The following is a 22217-nucleotide window of genomic DNA, read 5'->3' on the forward strand; positions in this document are numbered from 1 at the left end:
AAGAAATTGTGTGTGATTCAGTAATGAAGAGAACCCCAAGGTTCTTTTTTTTAGGAGCAGATGTGATGAGAACATTACCTGAAGAGAGTGGGAAGTTGGTCCAAAAAAGCACTGAAGAGCCAGTTTCTTCTTTGTTTTCACCACAGTGTTCTTGGAACAGATGTGGTAAAACCTGTTTAAAATCACTGTAGATTGAGAGAAGTGTGAATCTCAATAGCATTTTAAAATTCTGAGTAACAAATTGTGTTCTGAAACATAGTCACCGTCTTCAAAGAAGAATTGCTTCTCTTCTGTTTATCCTCACTTTTAAAAGTGAAAGGTTCCCTTTCTAGGTACACACTCCAAAGGGTAGAAACGTTCATTCATTCAGTAATTACTATTTAAGCACTTACCACATGCTAAGCCTTGGAGAGTGGAGCACAAAAAGCTGAGAAAAGACTGCCTCTGATAGAGAAGACAGACACCTAAAGCCCTGCGCAGTGTGATAGTGTTGTTAGTAAAGATGTTTATGAAGTGCTCTCAGCCACAAAGGTTGGGAGGGTGGCAGGTTTCTCAAAGGAGTTGACAGTTGAGCTGGGTTGTCTTGAAGGGAGTTGCCCCTGGGAGAAAGAAAGAAAAGACGGAGGAGCCCCTCCCACTCCCCAGCACACTCTAAGGTGGATCTTAGTAAACCCTTCAGGAGAGAGCAAGTGTCTAGTATGCAAGGTCTACCTATTCGTGCGGATACCTTCCTCAAAAGCGTTTTGAGTCAATCAGTTTATTCCCCTAGGGTACCGGGTGGTAAAAAAACAAATGGGATAAAAATATAGGAAACCAAGCAAAGGAAGTTTCCTGAAATTACACAAGAATCAGATAGAGACAAAATGGGAACCAGAGTTTTCTATCCCTTCTACCTCTACCTAGCACTCCCCCCACCAAATTCCATAAATTCCATAAAATCCCTGAGGTTTGGTGATGCAAGAGTTAGAAGGCTGCCTTCCTTGCTTTAAACTCCTAAAATACAAGGTTCACCCTTGCTTGCCTTCTTCATACTGCCCCTTCCCTTGTTAATGTGCTGTCACAGTCCCCACGGGGACTCATAACAAGGCCTCTCGCCACACTCTTTCATGAAAGATGATGCTGCGTGCAGCTAAACTGTGCCATTAAAAAAGTCACAGGTACACTTGTGCCTTAAGCAAAGAATCTTTAATATCAGACTATCTCCTTATCCAGGGACGGAACTGCCCCCATCTCCTCTCAATTCTGCATGAAGTGCTGCTTTTCCAGGATTTTGTCAGCTGTATATAGCATTTGGAGTTGGCAGAAGTAACATAAAGATGGAAATACCCCTAAGAAGGGGAAAAATGAGATTATTAAGCTTGACTAGAGCACAGCAGTTTTACTAGATGTAAAGATTTTGGCCCCTTTCTATGTTTTTTGTTTATGGTTTTTAGATCCTTAAATGTGTTGTAGTTCTCCTCATGTGGATTAGTTATAGAATGAAGTAAAGGTCAAAACCCACATGGAATTAATTGCACTTCTTCCTTGAGCCTTCATGACAAGAATCAGTGTGAAAATGCAAAAAAGTAGAGAAGAAAAAAGAAGTGAGAATCACCAACAAGAGTACAAAATTTCTGAACTAGGACAAACTGGGAAGATTAATCCTGCCCCAGAGTATTTGTTTGACTCTTGTAGAAAGCATGCCCTGATTCAGTGGACTGGGTGATGTTTAGGGCTGAATGTGTACATAGTAAGGGCTTGTCTTAACAATTTTGATGATTTTAATTTCTAGGGGTAAGGAGTACCTAAAACATATTAGGGCAGAATTTCTGAATTTCACAGGCTGTGCATTGCTTCTCTCTTCTCCCATGGAACGAACGGCTTGAGGAGAGAGTCCCACTGTTGCTTCTTACTAATTAGTTAATCCATTCATATTCTTGTGTCATTCAAGTCACAACACGAATCTGTGGGAGGGAAGTAAGCAGTATTATTTGGAAAAGCTGGATTTTTAAGTTGGTCCTAATTGGGTCAAAAAAAGAAGTCAACACACGCCCTCCTCTAGCCTTGTGTTTGCAGCGCTCAGGAGGACGCACATACATCTAAAAAGGCACCAGGTCAGTCTTGCAGTGTTCTTGTTCTCACTGAGTATGAGCTCTCCAAGTACATGTTCTGGTTTGTGATTCTCTTTGGCGGGCTATTGTAAACCTTATTAAGGTCGGTGGTGAATAATCTGACAGGCTTTTCCACAGGAGTCAGACTGAAAGCCCTGTCTTTAGCGCATGCATTTTGCTCTTTTCACTTGGGTCCTCGCTCTTTCTGCCTTTGTTTGCCTCCTCTCTCCACCAGTCTCTTGAGTCCAAAGCGTAGAACAATCTGGCTCGATGCGCTTGGTTAATTGGAGTGTCATCTAGTCCTCTGAGACCCCTCTTCAGCGTGATCACTGTTTTACTGAAGTAGTTTGAATGATGTGTTAAATGATGAAAGCAAGGTCCGTGGCTTAGAAAAATGTGTCTAGATAGGTGAAGAACACGTTCAGAGAGTCACACAAGGTCATTGTCATCAAAGTAGCACCATCTTCTAAGGATTTGATGGGTTCTGTTGTTTCGACAGAGTTATTCTTGTGAGCTTCAAAATTACCTTTACCAAGTTAAAAATATTCAAGGAATACTATGCTGTTCACTCTACATGGAATATGATTTTCTTCTTCTCCCCAAGATACAATTTAAATACACATCCTTTATAACACCAACTCTGATCTCTGCATCTGAAAGTAATTTCTTCTCCTTCTGACCTTCGTCTACATCTTCCTTGTGGCATGTGCGTTTTCCACTTTGTATTTTATTCATTTATAGCTATGTCATAGTTCCTTATGACAGGATTTAAATCTGATTCTCTCGTAATCTCCTACACTCTCTAGCACAATTTCACTGCCCTAGTGAGTACTCAAGAAATCTTTGGGGCTCAATTTTTTCATACTTCTGTAATGGTTTTAAAGCAGTTTCTGAAAATAAAGATCAGAGTTAAAGTTTGACAAAGCCTTTACCATAAGTGCTCACAAACATTTGCTGAATAGATCATAAATGTTTGGCATGTGAAGAAGAATTTTCTGTTTGCCAGAGTATCAGACCTAGATTCAAATTCCACTTCAGCCAGCATACACTGTAGATCGTTGGATAAATCACTTAATCTCTCGGGGCCTTTAGATGGGAGCTCTGTTTCAGAGCTTCTGGAAAGGGCACAATGAGAAAATTAAGCCATTATCCCCTCTCTTTCAGAGGAATTACTTTTTGAAATGTTTACATATGGTTCAAAAAGCCTCCTAATTTGGTTAAAGCATGGAATGCATGTGTTATCTTCCACTCTCACCTCAAACTCCACTAAAAATTACCGTGAAGGGATTTTTTTTCTTTTAAGGCTTATTACCTTAAAGAAAGGGAAAAGAGGGACTTCCCTGGTGGTCCAGTGGTTAAGACTCTGCGCTTCCAATGCAGGGGGCACAGATTCGATCCCTGGTTGGGGAGCTAGGATTCCACATGCCGCATGGCGTGGCCAAAAAATTTAAAAAATTTTATTAAAAAAGGAAAGGAGACAACAGCAACCAAATTTTGAATGTGGGAAAGCAGATGGACAACAGTACACAACTTAGCAGAACCGAGAGTGTTGAAATCCTAAGCCAGCAGTAGAGAAAGAAAGAAGCACCTGATTTCCTTTAAACTACCCAGAAGGCTCAGGAATTGGTGGTCCCAGATATCTGGAACTAGGAGTAGAGGTGGGGCCAGAGAAGAGAATTGTCTTAAAGATGCCTGAGAAACAGTTAAGCTGTTTGACCCACAGGTTCTTTGCCTAACTCAGCATGAGCAGACAGTCACCCCTCCCCAGCCCTAACACAAGACTGAGTAGAGGAGTTTCTCTGAGAATAAAGTAAGTGATACCTGGCAGTGTAGAAGGCTGGGTCCCATTACTGAGCACAGAGGCATTAAGTGAAAGTTTAGATTCTAAATGTGGAGACTCCCAGCCATCTTACCACACCCTGTTCCTGGGACACTAGAAGCCAAGATTACTTTTCAGGAAGGATACTGGAGGAGACTTACTTTTTTTTTTTAACATCTTTATTGGGGTATAATTGCTTTACAATGGTGTGTTAGTTTCTGCTTTATAACAAAGTGAATCAGTTATACATATACATATGTTCCCATATCTCTTCTCTCTTGCGTCTTGGAGGAGACTTTCTTTAGGGAAATGTGACCAAGAGGCCTTAAAGATCCAGGCATTGGGAGTTTTCCAGGGAAATAGTCCAGCGAGATCGTGTTACCTCAGCCTACTGGCTCCACTCACAAGCACAGAGTTACTAGTCAGATTTGTAGTGCCTTACTCTTAGCAAAACATTTGAGGAAGTCTTTTAAGGTAAGAACAGAGACCTAAAATAACTGAAAAAGAAAGCAATTTGGAGGGCTTGGACACTACGCAGGGGAGAAAAATTCAAATGAACTCTAATATTCTCAGAGGGATGGGAGAAAATGTTGCATCTAGGAAACAAGAACAGGCTGCTGTAACAAAGGAACTTTCAGATGACAACAACAAATAGAGTATTAAAAATTAGAGAACCAGGGACTTCCCAGGTGGCGCAGTGGTTAAGAATCTGCCTGCCAATGCCGGGGACACGGGTTTGATTCCTAGTCCAGGAAGATCCCACATGCCACCAAGTAACTAATAAGCCCATGCGCCACAACTACTGAGCCTGCACTCTAGAGCCCGCGAGCCACAACTACTGAAGCCCACGCGCCTAGAGCCTGTGCTTCACAACACGAAGAGCAGCCACTGCAATGAGAAGCCCACGCACTGCAACAAAGAGTAGCCCCCGCTCACCTCAACTAGAGAAAGCCCGCACGTAGCAACGAAGACCCAATGCAGCCAAAAAAAAAAAAAAAAAAAATTAGAGAACCAGGTTAGGAAGTCTAACGTAAAAAACAGAAGTTTCAGGAAGAATGAACAGAGAAAACAAAGGGGAGGAAATTATCAATAGAAATGTTTCAATTTTAATTTTATAACATGAGAGAAATATTTGTATGTCATTTCAGATGGCCTTCTTCTTAGTATTTCTACAGAAGAAAAAAAAAAACCCTAACTTTTCTAAATGATGTATGTCAGTGCTTTTGCCCAGAGAAAGTGAGTTTTTGTAGGAGAATAGAAAATTATTGAATTCTCTGTAGACATCTGTAATAGAATTGTCCCAAGGAAAATTTAGGGTAAAATGTACAAATAGTTGGATGTAACTACCTTGTCTTATGGAACTGTGAAAAGCTGTTAACACATCTAATTTTTTTGATTTTACCTTTATACATACTGTTTAATGGATATCAGATAAGACTCATTAGATATCAAGAAAATGCAGTGTGATTTTCTGCATTTACAAGCAAACACATAGAGTATAGTGAGCTGTATAAAATGAAAATAAAAGTATTGAAAAAGTGACATGGATCACCCAGCCCAGTACCTTTGACAGAAGTTTCTGGAGGAGTGTGGTGAAGAGTATGTCATTTTCTTTCTATGATATATTTTCCGATATTAAGGCTATCATCCTAATCCTTGAACTGTTAAAGAGCACACATTTTGCATTAACCAGAAATGTTGACGCCACCACTTAAAATCAGTGTTATCTTGGCCAAGTCATTTTGCCACTCTGAGTGTCAGCCTCTTATCTGTGGAGCAAAGAGAACATTAGAAGTCATTCCTCAAATATTTATTGAACACTTTTTATGTGCCAGATACTTTACTAGGTGCTGGGGACACATTGGTAAATAGGTATGTTTCCTTTCCTTGTTGAACCTACAATGTAATGAAGGAGGCAGAAGATAAACGATAATAGTAAACACCTATTTTTTTGAGAGAAGGCAATTTCAGTATTCTAGGCTTTTTAATAAATACTTTCATCTAACAGTAACAACCCCATTAAATTACTTTGAGAAGTAAGCTTCTCTTTGAAATAACATCTAGGTAGTGGAAGTTTACCAGGTGAAGAGAATTATGGAGCATTACCTAGACTTGGTTCCTGCCTCTAAATATACAGAAGAACCTATTCCCTGCTCTCCCTACAAAAAAAAAAAAAAAGTTTCCAGAGACACAACTGTCTCTAGTGGATCTACAGCTGCAGCTTTGTTTGCCTTTCTAGCCCCTGGTGATTATGAACCTGGTCTGAGGGGTGACGGATGGCTCTGGATGCCCTCTAAGCAGCTGCTGTCAGCTTCCCTCGACCATAAAAACTTGGCATTTGGTGTGCACCACTCAAATATTGATTTTTTTCTCCTCTTCCTTTTTATAATTACTGTCAAGAACGTGAGTGGACATTGAATCTTATTATAATATGTTATCTGCTGCTCCATCTAGTGAAATATCTTACCTGTTGATCAGAAGTTTCTGCTGAAAACCATCAGAAGGCTGAAGAATTAAAGCTGAAGGGTCCAAAGACAAAGGAAATTTCAGTGGAAGATTGTATAGGAAAGTGGGTAGAAGTGTGGTTCTGGAATCCTTGTCATGGGCCTCCTTCCCTTCCATTGAAGAATATTGAGGAAGACAGCATGTAACAGTTCCAGTCACTCATTCCTCTTCTCACGCTCCCCTTTCTGTAATTGTCTTAACTTGATTTTTTTCTATTGTCATTTTTTTGTCTAAAATTTTATATAACTTATTGCAAAAAGGAGCTGTTAAAGTGACCTTTGGCAGATGATGGATCGACTAGTTCAGCCTTTTGCAAGGTCTGTGAAGGGATCCAGCTGTCTCAGATTACCATGCCTAAATGTGCATTTTCCAAGGTTGTCAGTGATTGCAGTGAATGTGAAACTGGCAGACAAAGTGAAGTGTTTCCCACTGAATGAGGCATTGTTGAGCTTGCTTTGTGCTCAGAGCTATCCTGAACAACCATGAGATTGACAAAACAAGATGGAACAGGTGCTAGCAGTCCCAGCTAAGCATTTTATTATTTTGATGGATTTCAGACTGATTTTAAAGTTTTTCCAAGAGCACATGTCCAAATCGTGTATACACACAAACACACAAAATTTGAACTTTAAAAAAAAGAAAAAAAACATTAAATCAACAAAGTCTTGATATGACGAATAAAGAAATAAAGAGAAGACAAAGCAGGCATTTGACAACCCATATTCCAGTGTTTGAAGGATTGTCAGTGGAGAGGCAAGCTGCTACTTTATGACTGACGGGCTGAGCTTTCTGAAGCTAACAAAAAAACAAAAAGCCCGTGGTTTTCTATTCAGTATAAAGAAGAGTTTTTTAATGGGTATATCCCTGCACCCTTCCTACTCAACAGTGCAGTCATCCTTTTAGAGGTAAAAAAAATGCCCACATCCCTAGGGGCATTTAAGTAGTGACTGAATACTGGTCTCAGGTTTGTTTTTTTTTAAGAAATACTTTGTAGAAGAGACAGGTATAAGGTTAGACAAGATGCAGTCATTTATTCATTTAGTCACTTAGCAGATTTTTGTTGAGTGCCCATTATGTGGCAGGCACTGTGCTAGTCACTGGGGACATTGCTAGGAATGAAAGTGACAAAATCCCTGCTTTAATGGAGCCTACATTTTAAAGAAGGGTGCTTGACAATAATAACTTTTTAGACAAATAAACAGCACCGTATGATAGGAGTAACTGAGTGGTGTCGGGTTACTTTTGAGTTGAGATCTAAAAGATAAAAGGGGCCAGTGTTTTAGTGACATCTGTCAACTCTAAAATTCTGAGTGTGATAATTTGAGGAACCGCTGCTGCTACCTTTGAGATACTGAGCAATAAAAACCACTGCTCATAGAGATCTATCAATACTCAAATCCAGTGACCCGAAATTGGCTTTAAAAATCCTCTCAGGGCTTCCCTGGTGGCGCAGTGGTTGAGAGTCCACCTGCCGATGCAGGGGACACGGGTTCGTGCCCCGGTCTGGGAGGATCCCACATGCCGCGGAGCGGCTGGGCCTGTGAGCCATGGCCCCTGAGCCTGCGCGTCCGGAGCCTGTGCTCCACAACAGGAGAGGCCACAACAGTGAGAGGCCTGCATACCGCAAAAAAAAAAAAAAAAAAAAAAAAATCCTCTCAAAGATCCTACAGACTATTTTCCATACTTTGGTTCTGAACTGAATAATAATAACTTTAACATTTTTTTAGCATTTAATTAGAAAAATCTTTTGCACTCCGTATCTTGTATTTAGAGACTAGAGTGTTTTTTAACTAGAAGAGAGACATTAGAACTTGTTAAATCAGATCCCTTCTCCTACCAGTGAGGAAGCTCGGGTCCAGAGAAGGGAAGGACTGTGCCCACAGGTACAGCATGAGCGATGAGGACTGGCAGCTGGGACCTCTGATGTCCAGTGGAGTGTGCTTTCCTCTGTTCCTTGCTGTTGACATCTCGCTCAGTGTCATTCTAGAAGGGTGACAACACTTTATGTGTACATAACGCTTTACAAAGCCATTTGATATTCATTATCTCATTTAAGCTTCTCCCCACTGTGATGGAAATGACCAAAAAATCAGTAATTTAAGTTACCCAAGATTATTCCACCAACTTTGATCTATAAGCATCAAAGTTCCTATTTTGCAAATAAGGAAACTGAGATCCAGAGAAATTAAAGGACTTTTCCAGAAAGGTTAGGTGACTAGACCAGGGAGCTGCAGTTAAATGTCTGACTCTGGATGAAAGTCTGCTTCTTCCACTATGCTGTAGAAAAGAAGTAGATCAGTAGTTTGAAAAAAGGAGAGAGAAATGGTAACTGTAAATGGGCAGGAAATCAGATAAAGGGAAGGGCTGGTATATTGTGACTCTGCTCATAGTCAACACTGCTTTTCACAGGATTGCTACCTACACTCTCCCTATGGTTGGTTCAGCTTTACTGTATTTTTTTTAATAGATTAGTTAATTAATTAATTTATTTTTTGGCTGCGTTGGCTCTTCGTTGCTGTGCGCGGGCTTCCTCTAGTTGCGGCGAGTGGGGGCCACTCTTTGTTGCGGTGCGCGGGCTTCTCATTGCGGTGGTTTCTCTTTGTTGCCGAGCACGGGCTGTAGGCGTGCGGACCTCAGCAGCTGTGGTTCACGGGCTCTAGAGCACAGGCTCAGCAGTTGTGGTGCACGGGCTTAGTTGCTCCGTGGCACGTGGGATCTCCCCGGACCAGGGCTCAAACCCGTGTCCCCTGCACTGGCAGGTGGATTCCCAACCACTGCGCCACCAGGGAAGCCCAGCTTTACTGTATTTTGAAATGTACAATTGCTGTTGTTTTTCAGAAGCCAAGACCTAGTTTATTTTTTTTTTAGGAAACACAGAAATTAACCTAATCTCCAGTATGTCTGTTATAATAAAGTGGAAGCAGGTAGATGAGAGTTCCATCTAATCAGTAAACATTTATGTAGTGCTGCCTTGTGTTGGCAGTAGGGATACAAACTTTGCCCTCAGGAGCTCCTTGACTAGAAGGGAGAAAGATAAGTAAAAGTGCAGTGGAAAAGCGCATAGGACTGGGCAGATGAGTGGGAGGGCTGACATCAATGTCAAGGATAGCATTTCATTTATCTATTACTCTTAATAAATTATCCAACATTAATAGCTTAAAATAACCATTTATTTTTTTCTCAGGATTCTGTGGGTGGTGAGGGTGTAGTCAGATGGTGGTTAAGAAGGGAAATCCAAGATGACTTCACCTGCATGCATGGAGTCTTGGTGTGGGAATGGCCACTCCATACCTCTCCCTTCCTTTCTTCCCTCCCCCCTCTCTCAGGAGCAGCAACACACAGAGAGGCCAGAAGTGTGAGCATATTACCTGATTATGACTCTCTTGACTTTGAAATGTCTGGAAATACAAGTGTGGCTTAGACTGCGCTCGATAGACTGTACCCCAGCACTGATGTTTTCTCGGGTACCTGTAGCTACATGACGCCAGTGAGCAGTTTAGAAATGGAGGACACCCCACCAAGCTAGGTCTCTAGGGGCTGTTATCAGGATTAAAGCCACCCACTGTTAGAGCACACAGGTCAGCATTATACAAACATATTGAAAGAGTGTCATTTCTTAATTCTTACTGTAAAGATTAAAATGGTTATTGAATTAAGCACATGAGATGGATTTGGGGGCAGTTAACTCTAATCTTTTCCCTTTTTGTACCCCTTCAGTCTTTAACAAGAAATAAGCCATCTAAATTAATCATAATGCTGAAGTATGTGAAAGTGATTATTCTAAGCAGTGAAGTATATGTAAGAGGGCCTTACCAGTTAAAACAGTCAGCCCCTAATACTGAAAAGTTTGTGTACTATGTTTATTAAAGTATTATAGCTTTAATAGTAGAAGTAACCAAGCCATGCAGCACCAAGTTGACCAAGCTCTAGGAGACATCACCATCAGGGCGTACATCATAATCAACAAATGCTCAACATTAACCTACTGCAAAATACTATTTCTGGTGTTGTGGAGAGCATATGAAAGTTTATGACTTAGAGTTTGCCCTTAAACAAGTGAAATTTACCGGCATTAGAGGTACGAGAAGATAGTTACCAGGTGGGATGTGATACACTGCCCAGTGAATGGTATGAACAGGGAGGGTATGGAATTTGTCCTCACAATTGTTTTCTGGGACTAACTCCCAACAGAAGAGGAGGAATAATTTGAAACAAACTCTGAAAGGATAGGTAGCTTGGAGTCATCTATTCATCCATTACACTATCTCAGATTCCACTTAGGAAAACCACCCTTAGTATTGCATTTTGAGTTGTTCAAAATTTGAAGAACATTTATTTTTCTATTAGAAAAGTAAAATGTCTTCTTTCATCCATCATGACTGAACTTTCTCTCTCTTTAATTCAGAGTCTCTCACTGAATTTCCTCTCAAGGCACAGAACACCATCAAAAGAGACCTTTGCAGTTGTTTCTAAGTGACTTTTAGAAATTCAGTTATATACCCAGATATTATTTAATCAGCATTGCTCTGAGTGAAGCTACTGATGGAAATCAACTTGAAACACTTAGAATGTCTTCAAAGCTACAAAAGTGGGTCTATTTAAATGGAGGGTTGGGGGGGGTTCCATTTTTTTTTTTTATCAATTAACTGCCTCATATTTACTATGGCCTAGTTGAAGTTATATATTGCATTTAAACCACAGTGTTCCACTAAAAAATTATTCAGAGTTTTTGATCTAATACAGTATAGACACACAGATTGATATATACACACACACATACAAACACACGCACACACATACACACACATATATGCATACATATACATATATATGCATAAACACACACAAATTCTTTTTTAAAGAGAAAAAAGAAAATGATGCAAGTGAAATAGCATTATGGGAGAGGAAGGAGAATTATGTTTTTTAGGACAGCAGGGTTAGAAAGACCAAGCAACATTTAAAGATTCAAAACAATAGCATTTAGCGTGAAATCTACTTTTTATCATCCTTACCCAGCCATCAGAATGAAGAAAGACAGTGTCCAGCTGTAGCAGTAGTTTGGTAGCAGGAGAATTAGAAGTAAAGGTACTAACGCCTGAGGGGTGGGTCATGAATTAATAATTGCTATGTGGCGGATGAGCCCCGTCAGAAGAGCTGAAATGAGGAAGTTGCCTTGCAGAGCGCTATCAATCACTCAGTGACCATAACTTCCAGTAATTAGTGTATTTTATGGGCCTTTGCTTCAGTGGCTCGAAAGCACATATGCTCCAGTCACAGCTAAACTTTACCAGAGTAATATTCCAGGATGATTTATCCTCTTGCTGCACTGGGATATAACCCTATATTAGGTGAAGATTGTGAACTAAGCTGCAATAAAGTGTAAGTTTAGGTACAGTTTGCCCAGGTTGAGACCTCAATGTATCATGCTTTTCAGCATGCATGGTTAGACTACAGCAAGCAATCATTCTTAACAGTAAAACAAATAAAGCAATTAAAGGAAGAGCATTAGGATATTGTACTTGTGAATTACTGTTGCCCTGGCCCCATTTAAGTGTCCACTGTAATAAACCCATTTCTAATTTAAAAAGAGAAAAAAAACCCCACTGTATTAGAAACATTTATTTGTGATGCTATCTTTTCTCCATTATTATTAGTAATCTGTGGGATAGAATGCAGGACCTTCTGAATGATGGATAAATGTTTGATTTATTTCTTTGTGCTACTGTGCTTGGGATCTTTAAGTTAAAATAAATTTACTTTTTATTAATGGACTCTGGTGAGGATGAATAGTTCTTTTTAAAATATTGGGACCTGTTAAGAAGCACTCCTGGTGGGAAACTCACATTTAGGCTCTTTCTACACAAAGAAAATGTTGTGAGCTCTCCAGAGCACTTGGCACCTTTTGAACAGGCGTCGTGAGTTATTTGCCGTGGTTCATTCACCCTCTGCACTAGAAGTCTCTGGGGCCTTTGCGGACAGGGGCCTTTGCCATTGCCAAAACATCTGTAGAGCCCAGAGTTACCAGTAATTTAACAAGCTTTGCCACCAACCTACAGTATGACCTTGGGCAAATTAATTAAGCTTCTTGTGCCTCCATTGGGCCATAATTCTGTTTGTGTTAAAGAAATCCTTGGAGTTATAGGAAAGCATTATGTGAAAAGAAGTATAAATTGAATAGGGAAAACATATGCATGGTTCCACTGAATTCTTTTTAGGGTGAAATGTTTCTACACTACTTTTAATGATGGTTGTTCTTGAATTTCCTTAAATAGACACCGGTGATAAGCTGATTTCACCAAGCATGGGTGGGAAGGTGTACACAGTTTGATGCTTTTGTTATATTTAATATTCCGTCTTTAATTTACAATGTATTATAATGTCACACAAGTTAAAACAATAATAGTAAAACAAACTAATTGTCTTTAATTAAAGTGAATTAGGTTTTGATTTTAATATATTTGATGTAGTGAAAACTGATAATGTGGAGGGTCCCAAAGGTTATTAGGGCATATTTCTGTTGGGCCTGATGGTCTTAGTAATAACCCTCTTCCTCATAGTTCTAGACATGAACAAATATGCCACTTCATCCGTCTCTGTTACTCGCACTTATGCCCCTCTGCAGGGGTTGCACATTCCACAAGTTATCAGCTAATGGCGTTATACATTAAAAATTGAAGCTTTCCTCACTCCGAGGCCTTTCAAGTCTTTGTTCTTAAGCCCAAGACACTTCAGAGTGCAGCTGCAAACTATAGGCAGAAGATTAAATTAATTTGTAACTCTTTTTTTTTGGTACTGCATTACTAAATCCTCCACATTTAATTGAAACCCTACTTCAAGATGCTTTGTGTTTCTGTGTTCTTTGTTGTCAATTTAACCTCCAAAGCACTTTAACACTGGTAAATTGCTGTTATATCCTTTGGATTGTTTTTAAACCATGCAGTAAGAGGACAGTGAAATTGATACACGGGAAGAAAAGAAAAATCTTAGGGTAGATTTTGAGGTATTTAGTATTTATTATGGTCCTTCGCTAGCATAGTTTCAGATGATTTAAACTCTCTCTCTAGGACTGTGTAAATTGGTCTTGGGATGAAATCTCACCTAGGGAATTTTATGTAATCCAGTAGTTAAGTCTGATTTTTTTAAAGTTTCCCTGTGTCTGAATGTCCCAAAGTGGCTGCTGCATTTCTGTAAAATAAAGGTTTAACTGCAGTGCACAATCTAAATGCAAAATCCTTCGATGGAAATTTAATTGTGTAAAATGTGCACAAGGGTAATTAAGAACAAATTTTAGAACATTTCAGGCTATAAAGTCCTCCTTCAACTAGATCACTGGCTATATTGAAAATGCGTATTTTCAATTTGCAGTTTTGCTGAGAAACATAGAATATGTCTAAATTAAGAATTTATAAAATCCAGTGCTCTTCAGTATAACTGTAAATTTAAAGCTACTCCCACATTGTTGATATTCTGAGTTGGTCAGTTGATCACCAAAAACATATCCTGAGTTTGTGTCCTGCACTTGCTTTCTGGTTACAATGTATGTTTTCTCTTTATCATTTATGACTTCATGACAATAATTATTCTTATTATCAACAGAAGCCATTTTTGTTGCTTTGTAAATAAACATCTTCTACCCTTTTTGTTAAAATACAAAGGTTTCTATCACGCATTTGTTATGTATTTGGCAATTGTTATAATCACATTCACACATATATTGGTTATTTAAATGATGAAGTCCAACCTATTCAGATACTGCTAACTCAAGAGTATTTCATAGATTATGGTTGGACAAATCAAAGATCAATAAGATAACACTGAGGAGCAGTCCTAGTTTTACAGTGAAAGGTTAGTGGTTTACTGTTATTTAAGTGTACTCCCAACTGGTAAGTGTTTTTGGAGCATTCTTTTTCTGCCTTTTGCATAGTAAATCTCCCACCACGAACAGAGTATTTAGCACTTTGCTGAATCTTATGTATTTAGAATTAAAATGCACTTTTTTATTTAACATTAAATAGAATCCTCTCCCTCCCTCATCTCTACCTCCACTTCCCCAAAATAAATAAAGCTTTTCCAAATCTTTTACAATGTGAGCCGCTCCCCTGCTGGGAATGAAAAGGATGTTAGAGTCATTTGATGAATTGCTGGCGCTTCTGTGCGCCCACATTTTTCAATATACGTTTTTTTAAACTGGACTTAAGCTGCCTAAATTTAAATGCTTCTTTTGTAAAGATGATAAAGAGGGCAAAGACTTCCATTGGCTAAGCCCTAATCTGTTTGCTTTGTTGTGATTCTTTTTTTTTTCTTCTTTAACCTATTTATAAATCTACATCTACATACAAAGGTCATTGGTTGGCTGAACTTAAACCATTTTACTCAGTAAATTTAATTAAGAAAATACAGTGCAACTCATAAGCAAATGAGTTTTTTCCTAGTTTTAAACCAAACCACCCTCTTGAGTGCTGATTGCCTTGCCCGACCCCTGGTGATACAGAAACAGGCAAAATTAAAAAGGACATTAAAGCTTCATTAAATCTGAAACACATTTAGTACAGTGACATATCTGCAGGCCATTTCAGAGAAGATTACATACTCTCTTTTGTAAGTTTCCTAATTTATAATACCTTGACAATAAAAACTAGGGAAATGCAAGTAGATTAATAGACCAGTAAGGGTAAAAGATACAGAATGGCCCCAGGTCCATCTGTCTCTGAAATATTCACTCATAGCATATGTACTCCCTCTTCCCCATAAGGGTTCAGTGTTTATTTTGACTTTTGGCAGCCTCAGCCATATCTGCTAAGAGCCCTTTTCCTTTTTTACCTTCTCCTAATTGAACTTGATAAAAAGGTTCTAGGGCTTAGCTATATATTTCCTTCTATTTGGCCACCAGACAAATAGTGTAGAATATAAACATTGCAGCTGCATTAAGCCTGAAAGGGCAGAGACATACATGGAAGGCAGCTCCCTCTCCCAGGGCCTTAAAATGACTGCTTGTGGTGCCAGCCTTATAGTACCGCTGCCAGTTTTCACTAGTGCGGATTGGAATCCTTGCCTTGCCACTGGAGCAGCCCAGTGGTGACACTGTGGGAGAGGAAATGATGTTGCGCGTCTCTGGTCAAGAACAGGGGACCATTCTCTGCCCTCAGATTGAAAAGAGGTCAGACCTGCAAGATGCCTTAGAAACAGTCCTCGCAGGAATGTAGTTGACAAGTAAGACTGAGCTTCCACAGGATATCAGGAAAGTGCACATGAGTAAAGCCAGTTCCAAGAATGTTGAGGTCACTAGTTCAAGCATTGCCACCTGTTCCCAAGCAGGCTGGTACAGAGATGCTCCCTGCTGAATTTCCTCTCTGTTCTCTTGATGGAGGTCTCTTACAGAGTAAATGAATATCATCAGCCAGCCTAATTACCTTTTACCAGTTGGGAGAGGGGGCCAAGTAGATGAGTGCACATTCCCAAGTCTGCTGTAGCCTTGCTCTCCATAGAATAGTGATGACTTGGGAATTTGAGGCTTTGTGTTGAAGTGGAAAAAGTTCACATTTTTCACCTCATCCTACTCTTTTTTTTTTTAAAGTCTTCCTTTTATCATTGCTTAGTTCTTTAATCTACAAGAACCAATGGCCAGTGTTGGCACTGGCCAGCTAGTTTAGACCTTAACTGCATATATGGTGGGCAAGTTTCTTCTGCTGGTAAGCTACGTGGACAGAATTCTTCCATAGGCCCTAATGACATGTTCAACATATACCAGAGTGAATGGTGCAGCACCTGTAGAAGGATTTCAGATAGGATGTTCTAAACGTTTTCTAGTAGTTATTAAGCTGTCAGCTTTTTCAGACGAGAGACCCTCCTCTTGCTACTTTTTCCAAATGAAAGAATGTGTAAAACTCATAATCTGCGGATGGGTGTGATGATAGGTGACAGCTTTTGGTGAGCTGTCACTGCCTGTCAGTTCAGTACAGAATGGTGCAAATGCCTAGCCCACCCATTACTGCCACAAAAGACCATAGTGGCTCTTTCTGAATCAATGTGCACATTCTCACTGGCCAGAAACACACTGTGTTTACAGAATGTAAGTCAAATCAATAGCCTATTTTGGGTGAGGGTGGAGTGGAGGCAGTGGAGAGCTGAGTCCCTCCCCTTCCTAACTAATAGCAGCATATAGACAACAGACATAATCACACAAAACTGTGAAAGGGAGTTTGATTAACATCCATACTCTCTTTCCTTCACTCTATAGTTGAACAGATTAATGACATCCACCAAATGAAACAATGATAGTATAACTTTATGTCTTGAAAATCTGAGAATTCTGAGTACGCAAGAAATGAGTACAAGGTAACAAATCTTACCACGTATTCATATATAGATATATATATATATGTACACGCACACATATATATACACACAAACACACACACATCCAAATGAGTGTTGGCCCTTTCCAAGTAGTCACCTTACATGGTCATATGGTTTATTCCTATTACATTGCTGTTGCTCAAACTGGTTTTAGAACTTTAAAAATTAACCTCAGCATCTTCATGTCTATCCTTATTAAGGAACAAAATATTTTTTCTTTGAATTTGGGTTTTGGTAATACCCATAGGCCGTTCAGACCTTAGTCAACAAATAATTTACATGATCAGAAAACCAGAGGGGTATGATTTTAAGCTCAAGATAAGATGCAGTTCTAATAAAATGAAGTAGTTGTTCTTCTGTGACTTGAAATGATTCTAAACACAGTTCCAAAAGAGGAGTTCAGAAATGTTTGAGCAGTGTCAGTGTCTTTGAGATAAGTGCACAACTTCTCAAGATCTAGAAAAGCAATGTAATATGCTGGAAAGAACCCTGGATTACGTTGCAAGTCTTGGGGTCAGTCCCCAGGCTTCTACTGATTAACTGTGTGGAAACACCTTCAATGGGACTCTGGGGTTCTAATCTGTAAAACAGATTGATGTTTCCTTGGATCCATTCTAGCTTCAAAGTTCCCTGATGTAGTGATTCTACTTTGAAAGTATTTACAAATACCTATAAAGGATTTCAGACCTGACGATGGGCCACATTATGAAGTTGCAAAATTTAGCCACAGTTCTCTTTAAATAAATTATGGTATGTTTGGTAAATTTGATCTTATCGCTTCATATCAATCCTATTCCTGGTTGAATCATTTTGTTTTCACAGGTGAGAATTCAAAGACCAAAATTAAGTGAGTGGCCTAGAAACACATAGCAGTTTACTAATTAAATAAAATTGGAAGCTGTAAGGATTCAGTTACCCAATTTCAGACCTATAGTTCCGACTTCATAGTCTTGAACTGCCACTTTCCCACTAGTAGTAGCTCTTTTCTTCTAAATATGAATGGATGAAAAAAACTAACAAATAAATGAAAATAATGGCACAATGTTCTATTTCACATGGCCCACTCCCCATTTCCTACAGCTCTTCCTATAATACTTATAACTGAAAATTCTACAGAGCTGTGGACTAGGAGCAATTAAGTGTTTCCATTTTTACAGGAGGAAAAGCCAACAGTATCCTATGGTTTTACGTCTCTGTTTAGAAGAAACTGTCGTACACTTGTAAATGTGAATAATGCCCGTACAGCTGACAATATTCCTAAGAGAAACTATGTAAGGGTAGTGTTTAGTTGTTAAAAATAGAATATTTTATCAGGGATGCAACATTGTCCAATGTAAATGTTCATTCTATATATAGCTTTCAATGTGATTACAGCAATAATTTAGTTTGTGCATTTAAGGTTGTGAGCTTTTTATATTTGCTGGATGTAATTCTGAAATTTAGTACTTGTCTGTCTTAAGATCTGCCCTGCATGCAAATCTATAACTAGACAAATATTATTTCCTTTCTCAGCTTGCTCTTGGGAGGTTTCCATATCCTCAGGTAAGATTGTTCATTACTGCCGTTTTCCACTGTGACATTCATTCCTATGTATGAAGTGCAGGGAGCAATTGTGAACATTTGAGCCACATACAAATAAATCTGTCCTGTTAAATTGAAAAGTGATATCTTAAAGGAGTCATTTAGGAGTCTCTATTGATTTTTGATTTTTTTATACTCCAGATTTTTTTCCTCTTTGTTAAAGGTTGAAAGCCATCATTGTGCTCTTCCTTTGTGTGGCACTGGTAATGTTTTTCCTCATCCCAACCCAGTAGCATGTGCTCTTACTGAGGTTGGAAAAGGGGCACAGCCTTTTCTTGATACACTATTTGCGTTTTTGGATTCAATTAGGTATTTGAATTAAAGGATTGAGGTGAAGGGTGAAAATATCTAATCTAAGTCATTATTTTTGCTAAGCAAATAGATGGGCCCCCAATTTTATGTGGCTGTGATTTCGAACATTTTCTTTTTAAAAAATTTGCCCTTCCTATTTACATTTCTAGGAAAATAAAATGTCCATTATGTTACCATTGCTGATAATAATCTCTATAGTAATTTCTTTAAGATTTTTATTATAGAAGGGTGCTAGCACTTAAAATATAAAGCTATTTTGTGGTTTGAAAATGATTCCCCAGTGTGTGTGGGGAAATAAGTGAAATGTCTAGAGGGATGAAAAATGAATGGTTTGACTGTTGGTTGATGCTCCCTGTTTTTCTGGCATCTTGGTCTGTACAGGCCAAAGTGCCCGGAGGCATGTCTGATTTAAAGGTGGTGTTGGTCTCTGCTCTTTAAGCATCTATTAACTTGCTATTATTATGCAAATAAGTGTTGTATTACACATACTAATTTATGCATGGTTAGATTATGCAGATGCATCACAAACATGGTTATTGAATAATAGGATGGGGCTCATTCTCTCTACCGTCTTTATAAGCAGTTTTAAGCAAATTGTCCTGGTACCCATGTGGACATTTAAAGCCCCTTCACACGCTGAAATGTCTCTTTTGTATCCTTTTTCTTTTACAGTTAAAGCCATCAGATAAGTGGAGGAGAAACCATCCAAGTTGTTAGGTTCAAGAGTGTCAGTCTCACTTTTCAAATTAGTAGGATTCTTTGTTTAAACATAATCTTTTCCTTAAAGAGAAGATCCTAAGTGTAACCACTTGGCATGCATGCTCGCATTTAGTGAGATTTTACTGTGTACAGCCTTGCTGCTTAGCTCTAGGTAGCCCATCAAATTAAAATCACATTTTCAGGATTTATAGCTCATTAGAATATTTATCTTGGTAAGCCTCTTATTCTGTCAGTAATTTTTAAACAATTCACTGTTTGGCCAGTGTACGCAATCCCCTCAAATTTTGTAAATGAAGAGAAGAGGTACTATATAACTTCTCTCTCAAACAAGTCTTAATAGAAAACTTGTATAAGCCATCTAAGAAAAAAAAATACCAAAGATTGGGAGTGTAGCTGTATTCTTGAGATTCCTAATGCCTAGAGTATTTAATCAGCGAGATTTGATAAGTGATAAGTCTAAGAAACGATCGCATTTGACAAATGAAGCTTTTGAAGGCTCTGGTCGAATTTAGAAAGAGGCTGTCTACCTTTGCAGTATTGTTTTCTGGAATGTTTAAGTATATGTTTACTTCATCAGTCGAGTGGAAGTTGGAAAATTCTAATGTGCTGAACTCCCTAGGTAGCAATCACTGTTATGCCAGAGTGAGGGGAAAACTGTATTCCTTGAATCGTGATAGAATATTGTCACCAAATTGGGACTTTCATTTCAAATAATAGAAGCAGCTTTGATGCCATCAGGCCTATTTCCCAGGTCTTTCAACAGAAGTTTGTGCACTTCATTGCTGGAATCATTAATGACTTTTGATGGAGTTGGCATTTATTTTACAGGGTTTGTACTATAGACTGAAGATTGGGAAAGGTTACTTTATAGATTCCTTTTCTACCCTTTTGCCTTCAAATAAAGCACATGAAGGAAAATGTTTATTTTTATAGTATCGCAGGGACTGGATTATGAAATAATACCTTCTCTTTGGCCTGTATTATCTCATTTGAACCCCTAACCACTCTGTGTGATAGCCTCCCCTCATAAATTGGACAAACAGGATGGTTGATTTGCTCATTGTTGTACTGTAGGTGGTTTGGGGCCATTGAATCCCAAGTGGAATAGGCAGGAGTGAATCACACACTCTCAGGAGTAGAAAGTGATCTCAGACAACATCGAATCAAACCTCTCTACAATATCTCCAAAAAGCAAAGTTGAACACCTCCAGTGATAGGTAACTCACTAGTTTACAAAGCAGCCATAGAGCCAAAGCTTTATTTACCGGGCTGAGGACTGCCTCATCTTAATTATTACCCACTGGTCTGGCCCTTGAACACATGAAAGATTTTCATATAGCCTTAAGATCTCACAGTTTTGCATCCCTTATGTACCCAGGGCTGGGTACTCAAAGTCAAATCAGGGAACCAGATCTCAGCTGCCTTCACTAATGGCAAGCTGAGGAGACTGGCCTGTTTGAAAGAACTCTAGACCAGGAGCTAGAAGATTAGGATTAGAACCCAGCTCTAACAAGCTCGGGTCATTGCAGGCCTTAATTCTTGCTTTGGCCTGTTTCCTCATCTCTAAAATGAGCATCCTGATACCTGCCTTTCCTATCTGATTAGAAGTATGCAGATCAAATAAGATTATGGATATGAATTTCTAATCCTCAACCAAAGTTTGCAAGAGGCTGTGCTTGCAACCTGCCAGCTGCAGCTGGAGCAGAGTGTAAAATGAGCAGAAGGGAAAGAGGGGAGGCAAGGCCAGCATACAGACTCGTCCTTCCCCCAGCCCAGCGTCAGTGCTGCTGACAGCGTTGTTAGCAGCGTCTCTTCCTGCCGGTGACACAGTGTGTATCTGGTGGGGATGCAGATGAGGGAGGGGTGTTGGGAAGATAGCAGGGAGAGTCAGTAGCTGGGGACCAACATAAAGGTTAAAGGACCGGATTTTTGTTGAGATAATCATTCTCCATGAACTTCATTGTTTGGGGGGTTGGGTTTTTATCTGTTATTTGAAAACACTGTCTATTTTAGTTTCCTTTAGGCCTTAAAGTTGCGTAGCCTCACTGGCATGCAGTTTAGGGCTCTATGGAAAGAAAGGTTAGGAGCCATTATAGATACACAGTCTTATTACTACAGCTTATAATAGGAGGAACAACGATGTCAGATTCACCTAGCACCTTTCCGACATCCAGCTCCAAAGCACTTGCTGTTATCTGACTCGGGACTGTTATTTCCAGCCTCCAGGTGAGCAGACTGAGTCTCAGAGAGATGAGGCACCTTGCCTTGGGGATGAATGGGTACAGTTAGATCTAGGGCTTGCAGGCGGCTAAACCAAATGACTGGCTCTGTGAACTCTGATTTTGGTTTGCTGTTCAAACCACTGCACTCCTTCCCGCTCAGCCCCACCAAGCCCTTCTCCTGGCTCTCCTTCTCTGCCCTCAGGAGGCCTCCTGTGTAGATGAGAAGGGTTGTGCCATGGAAGATGATGACAAGACCGTTCCCAAGAGCCCTTTTGCTTTTCTTACCATGTGTTTAGCAGAGTGATGGATCTGGAGGGACCCAAGAGCTCTCACTGACCCCAGTGCCATTAAACTCTGCGTGCCTGTGAAGGATATTCCGCAATAGCATAATGAAAACTTGTGTTTTTAAACATCTGGTAAACGGATAGTATCTCAGTTTCTTGAACAATTTAGCTTTAATAGTCATCGGGAAAAATGTGCAAGTCCGGACAAGGACTAGAGCTGTGTATAGTTAGTCATGTAGATCCAAATCCAGTTGACTTAGAAAACGTGATGGTGGGCAACGGTTTGTTTAACGACACCATAATTTAGGAGAAATGAAAAAGATTGCCT

General features: G+C 39.5%; 1 protein-coding gene across 9 annotated transcripts in view; it reads left to right on the top strand.

Annotated features, from left to right (window-relative positions):
- The window catches only part of MAP2K5 (mitogen-activated protein kinase kinase 5), a 266567-nt gene that overhangs the window by 168267 nt on the left and 76083 nt on the right, over positions 1-22217 (top strand). For 6 of the 9 annotated variants that reach the window (XM_027123420.1, XM_027123426.1, XM_027123421.1 and 3 more), the window contains one exon: positions 18283-18312. The exons of 2 other annotated variants lie outside the window; for them this stretch is intronic. In XM_027123420.1, coding sequence (XP_026979221.1) covers positions 18283-18312 — 30 coding nt within the window. Of the gene's footprint in view, positions 1-18282; positions 18313-19335; positions 21610-22217 lie in introns of all 9 variants that reach the window. One more of the 9 variants, XR_003436416.1, reaches the window with a different exon arrangement.

The sequence above is a fragment of the Aethalodelphis obliquidens genome, unplaced genomic scaffold (genome assembly GCF_003676395.1).
Source record: "Aethalodelphis obliquidens isolate GAN/ISIS:26980383/991018 unplaced genomic scaffold, ASM367639v1 scaffold26, whole genome shotgun sequence".
In the NCBI taxonomy this organism is placed as follows: domain Eukaryota; kingdom Metazoa; phylum Chordata; class Mammalia; order Artiodactyla; family Delphinidae; genus Aethalodelphis; species Aethalodelphis obliquidens.